The sequence below is a fragment of the Scleropages formosus genome, chromosome 15 (assembly GCF_900964775.1).
Source record: "Scleropages formosus chromosome 15, fSclFor1.1, whole genome shotgun sequence".
NCBI lineage: Eukaryota > Metazoa > Chordata > Actinopteri > Osteoglossiformes > Osteoglossidae > Scleropages > Scleropages formosus.
In genome coordinates, this window is record NC_041820.1 from 17,867,661 (window position 1) to 17,873,660 (window position 6,000).

General features: G+C 43.2%; 1 protein-coding gene across 6 annotated transcripts in view; it reads left to right on the top strand.

The window, feature by feature from the left end:
- The window catches only part of LOC108919632 (inverted formin 2), a 29,574-nt gene extending 23,864 nt beyond the window's left edge, over positions 1-5,710 (top strand). For 5 of the 6 annotated variants that reach the window (XM_018727784.2, XM_018727782.2, XM_018727780.2 and 2 more), the window contains exons 14-22: positions 412-482; positions 583-690; positions 854-924; positions 1,259-1,379; positions 1,712-1,876; positions 2,258-2,360; positions 2,518-2,670; positions 2,887-3,530; positions 4,543-5,710. In XM_018727784.2, the coding sequence (XP_018583300.2) occupies positions 412-482; positions 583-690; positions 854-924; positions 1,259-1,379; positions 1,712-1,876; positions 2,258-2,360; positions 2,518-2,670; positions 2,887-3,530; positions 4,543-4,587 (1,481 nt within the window). In that variant the 3' untranslated portion in view covers positions 4,588-5,710. The remainder of the gene's footprint in view (positions 1-411; positions 483-582; positions 691-853; positions 925-1,258; positions 1,380-1,711; positions 1,877-2,257; positions 2,361-2,517; positions 2,671-2,886; positions 3,531-4,542) is intronic. The other variant, XM_018727781.2, reaches the window with a different exon arrangement.
- The last annotated feature ends 290 nt before the right edge of the window (positions 5,711-6,000 follow it).

Genomic DNA, 6,000 nt, shown 5'->3' on the forward strand with positions numbered 1-6,000 from the left:
GGTGTGAAAGGACGTGGGTTCGATCCCCACTCAGTCTGTGGAGTTTGCATATTCTCCCTATGTCTGCATGGGCTTCCTCTGGGTGCTCTGGTTTCCTCCCACAGTCCAAAGACGTGCTGTTCAGGTTCACCCATAGTGTGTGCGTGCATGCGTGTGAGAGAACAGAGAAAGTGTTCCACTGTTGTATGGATGAGTGACCCAGTGTAAGTAGTGTATCTAGCAGTGTAAGTCACTGCGGTGAATAAGGTGTGAGGGCTGATAACACTACATAGAGTTCATTGGAAGTCGCTTTGGAGAATAGCATCTGCTAAATAAATGTGTATGTGTGGGAATTGTGTGTCTGTACAGTCTTTTCTGTATACTTAATCAAAGAAGATTTCTTTGGTCAGATGTGCTGCTACTTTGTTGTAGGTCTTCGAGGCAGTCCCTGTCTTCCCAGTTTCTGCAAGCTCATCCTTGATGTTGGGAACTTCATGAACTATGTAAGTAATCTTGTGCCATCTCATAACCAGACTATTCTGAGGTAAGAAATTCTTGTGCTCCCCATCCTGTATGACTATTATACTGCCATCCACCTGACAGGGGAGTCACACTGGTAATGCGGAGGGCTTCAAGATCAGCACTCTGCTAAAGCTGACAGAAACTAAAGCCACAAAGTCCCGCGTCACGCTGCTTCATCACATTCTGGAGGTAACAAGGGAGAGGAAGAAATGGGTGTAATGGTGCCGAGCAGGAAAGGACATGTATGGAAATAGATTTACTCCTGTATAAAGTTTTACCTTAATTCTAAGGGTACTCGAGGAAAATGGAATTGGATAAGCAGTATAGATTAAACCTGTAGTCCTAATTACAGGAGGCTGAAAAGAACCACCCTGAACTGTTGAGGCTCCCAGATGACCTTGAGAAATGCGAGAAAGCTGCTGGGTAGGAAGCTATTTTTATTTGTCCTTGTGTCTCTTTCCATGTGCAGAATGCAGCTTTAACTTCACAGAAGTACTCTGTTCACCATAATGTAAATGAATATAAGTTCATGGTTATGTCTATATTGAAGATGGTCAAGGTCTGGACTTCAGGCTTCTTTTTTTTTTTTTTTGGGGGGGGGGTCAATGGTTGAATTTGGTTAAACATGTTGTCGTCCATTATAATGAGCCTTTCGAAAGGGTGGCAAAACTTGACCCTAAATTTGGCTGTTTATGGGGACAAAGAACTGTTTCTCTGAATCATGCTGATTGTAAACAATATCCCATTCTTACAACAGAGTGAACTTGGAGTCCATCCAGGTGGAAGCAAGCACGTTCTTCAAACGCCTCAAGGACACTAAACAGAAAGTCAGCCTGTCAACAGCTGACATCAAAGAGCAGTATTTAAGTGCTCTTGAGGTATGGGCTTAAATTGCACAACTTTCTTGAGTTGCATGGGTATGTCAGTGAAAGTGCTACTGATGACAACATTGTTGGTTGTTCTGGATAAAAGCATCTACAAAATGATAGTCTGCAGTGAACTACAAGGTGATCAGACAACCACAACAATAACACAGATCACTGCAACCTTCATGAATCTCATCCTTTGGATTTAATGGTTATGACCGTCAGTACACTGCTTCATGACCGCTGTGGTGTTAAACCTGACTAAGGTGCCTGGATCTGCTTTGGCTCCATCTACTATCTGCTGAGGGGAAGTGACTGCGTGGTATTCATGTTATGTTTTCTAGGACAACCTGGAGACTTTTAAAGCCCTGGAGGACCGCTTTGCTGCCATTGAGTGCAAGAAGTCTGACCTGGCACTGTACCTGTGTGAGGAGCCAACCCAGTTCTCACTTGAAGAGCTCTTCAGCACCTTGAAAACCTTCCGGAGCCTCTTCCTCAAGGGACTGAAGGTGAGCAGCGCTGGTCTTTGCTTCAGGCTCCTCAGCCCTTATACAAGTGTAACAATTGGCCTGTCAGTGATGCCGCTCTGGACACTTGGAGGAGGGCATGTAGATGTTTCAACTCTCTTAAAACCTCAACAGCTATGTTAATCGGAGGGGGGGGGGGGAATTAAATAACTTGAACTATGGTGGTAATGAAGCTGAGCAGTTGTATTAAATGAGATCACCAGAGCTTCATATACTGTAGTCCAGAGGATTGGGGTACAGGACTTCTGGGTACTGGGGTGTTCCACAGTGGGTGGAGGGTATATCTAAGGCAAGACAGGTATAGTGCTTTACCACAGTGCTGGAGGTGGTGTTTTCTTGACAGGCTGACTTCTGTTTTTCCAGGAGAATCAGACCTGGAAGGAACAGGAGGCCAAGGCAGAGAAGAGAAAGAAACAGCTGGCGGAGGAAGAATCAAAAAGGCAGAAGGGGGACAATGGAAAGATAGGCGAGTTTCTTGAGTCTTATAATGTTGCCATTATTTACATATTCAGTCGTAAGTTCCCTTTCCTTGTCATTGTTCCTTTGCTATATTTTTATAATACATTATGGTGTATGGAGATGGATTAGCTTTTAAAAGGACGTCCGTCCTGTCGCCCTCTCAGTACGGAAAGGTCCCGGGGTTCAAGAAGAGGGCTGCATTGTGGACCTCTTGCTGGCGGATATTCGGAAGGGTTTCCAGCTGAGGAAGACACGGCCCAGGTGCGAGACGGACAGCCGTTCCTCTAATGAAATTCATAGGGATAACAGCCAGCCTGGTAAGAGCCAAGACTCCTTTGGGACCCGTGCCTCCCCCATCTTCTGCTCTGCCTCTGGTCCTGCCTGCCAGAGCCCTAACCAGGCTTTACCACTTGCTGTTTCTGCTCTGCATGTGCTGCAGCATTAACCTATCCAGCTTCATGCTTGTGGTTAGTGTTTGATTACAGATTTTGAGGTCAGTGCTAACACAACTCCCTGGTAATCTTTTCCTCCAGCTGCAGACCCAAGTGCAAATTCTGCAGGAAATGAAGTAGGAGCACTGGATACCGTAGCTACCTTGACCGCCAGTCAAACCCCAGGAAATGTAGACAACGTGGGAAGGGCGCACTCTGCCAAATCAGAAGGACCTGTATTGTCACCAGCTACTGACCAACCCATTAGCCCTCAGGACTCCAAGGAAGCTCAGCTAAATTCTCCTGGGGAGCAGCCAACCATGGGGCCTTCTGACACCTCCACAATATCCACCTTTCCTCTAGCCACAGATGGTGATGTGCCTACGGTGAATGAGAGCAGCAGCTGTCAGGACTTGGAGACAGCATGTGTATCCAGTCACGAACTTATCCGCTCACAAGGGGGTGCTGCTCTGCCTCCTTTGAGCACGCTCGACGGCACTTGCGCGGACTTGAATGGAAGCAGCATCTCGGGGCCCGGTGAATGTGCTGCTCCTAGTGAGAACATAGTGGGCACTGCTAATTCAGGGAGCGGGACCACAGACGTCAACGCATGTGGCGTGGCTGAGAGTACATGTGTCTGCAAAGTACCTGATTGGCCAGACATACAGGAAGCACCAGTGTCTGCCTCTGCTGTTCCTGACCCAGCACCTAAAAAACAGAAGCACGTAAAAAAAGCAGGGACGAAGGTATGGGCTTCATTTTTGTGAACTGCTCAAGATTATGATTTAAGGAATGTGGGTTTAAGATGCAGTATGTCTGAGTGAAGGGAATGTACTTCTTTCAGTGAGGCATTGTTGACTTCAGTACAGGCAGTCCCCAGGTTACAAACATATGATTTGTCTGCAACCCGTAGTTATGAACCACCTCCCGCAAAGCCTACTGTATTAAAAATTGGAATTGTGTAGAATGATTAGTAATAACAAACGGATGCTACTTCGCAACGAGCATCAAAACATTGCATGTCTGCAGCGGTTCGTGAGCTCAAGGGAGGACAGAGACTTCCTCCTTTTGTCAGACCACGTTACTGTTAAGTGTCATGTGTTACTGTGTTTGGCTTTAATTTTTTTTTCCTTTTTACCCTCCTAACCATGGCACCAAAGCATAAATGTGGTGCAAGTGATGGTAATGCATCAAAGAAAAGTAAAACCATAATGATTGAAACTAAAGTGGAAATGATAAAGCAATTGAAAAAAGGTGAAACGTCAGCAAACATTGCTTTTCCAGTGTTTTTATACCTACTCTCCCCCTCTTATAAATACTGTAGTAACATTATCTTGTCTATTTTACTGTAGTTGTATCTTTCAATACATTGTTACATTTTATTACTGTATTGTTAAAGATGTTTTAGTGTACCTGGAAGTGTTTTTATGCATAGAAAGGTACACAATGTCCTAAGACAAACATTTGACGGGCTGACGTTAGACACGAACCGTACCGAACTGCTCCGACTTGCCTACAAATCCGACTTAAACGCAGACTGAGGAATGGAACTCGATCGTAATCTGGGGACTACCTGAATATAGAAACGCATTTAATTTGGAAGCTAAGCAAACAGTTTCCGCTAGATTAAAAATGGAAAAACGTACAATCCACAGTTTAAATTGTTTTGTAAAGTATGTACTGTAGGACTATTAGAAATATTGCAAATATTTAGCAGTTTACCTTAGTGTCATTTTTGTTTTTAATTTTCTAACCCAGAAAGTTGGAAGCGACACACACAAAACTGGGTGTGTGATACAGTGAGGTAGGTCAAACAGCTGGGCATCTAACTCCTGTAAGAGACAATGTGTGAGCATCACTGTGATCTAACGCTGTAACCCATTGGTCTTCATTGGTTTAAGCAATTCCTTATTTATTGCATAGTTTTAACCATGCTTTACTCATACTTGCGTTGTCTCTTCAGTAAACCTCAGGTCCGCAGTAGTTGTTAGGTGTTGAATCTTATAGACAAGTAGACTTATTTCATTCATAGATGGCAAAAATAGGGTTGTGTTGGCTTTTTCAGAACGGTTAGCATGTATTAGATTCATTGTTCATCAGCTTTGGTTTGATGTTAGAACTGTGAAACTACTGATGGTACATGCCATTCCTGGCACCATCTGTTATCCTGTTGATGACAGATTTTACTGTTTGAATTTAAATAATTCAGTTATGACTAAGACCATGTGGAATACTTTTGACCCCCCTGTAGGCAAGTCTTGAAAGTTGAAAAGCAATATGGACCAGAGAACTCTTCATCTGTGCTTTTTTCCCCTCATAGATTGACTCTGAATGGGTACTTCCCTGCTCTCCAACTTATACTGAAGTAATCTGAGACTTTGTTTAACCTACTAACAAGGCTGAGAGCCACCTGTGCTTTCCGAATTACTGTTTTAATAATTGCTATATGTATTCTAACCGTGCGTTTGGTAATTGTTTGTTTGTGGTAATTGGCCAGTCATGAACACGATTCTACTGGTTTTCTTCAATGATAATCTCTTAAGGCTTTTTGAAAATGTTCCAACTAAAACCACTAAAAATCAGTTAAAACTACCCAAGCAATACCTGTTATACAAATAACTTTTATTTGTATCTTCCTGTGAGGCTAACAAAACTTCTTGTCTCTCTGTACCCCATTCGCCCATGATTTTGTACAGGTGTAGAATGCATATACATGTTTTTAACTGATCCTTGTCTTTTTACAGGGGACTTCAAGAAAAAGAAGACAAAATGCAAAGAAGTGTTGATTTTTAAATGTGAAGCTTTCACTTTGTCACACAATCACATTGGACTGGGGAGTCACTGCCCTTGTACTCTTGTGCAGTTGATATATATAATCAACAGGGTTGTTAGTAAGGGGTTTGTTTTTTAAATGTCAATTCGTGCTTTCTTGAGTGCTGTAGGGTTGGGTTGGGGGGGTTTTTTTTTTTTTTTTTTTTTTTTTTTCTCTCCTCCCCTCTCTCCTCCTAACTCTGCCCTTCTCTTCTCTTCTTTCCCCCAGTTCCTTAAGTTCTGCCAGGATACTGGGGGGTGTACTAATACAAATTAAGTGTTTAAAAAGGAAGAGATCTGATGAATCTGTGATCTTGCTGTTGTTTTGGTTGGAGGAGCATTTTACTGCAACAAACCCCAATAGTACAAGGGTCATATTGCACAGTTGATGTTTTGGATGTATAA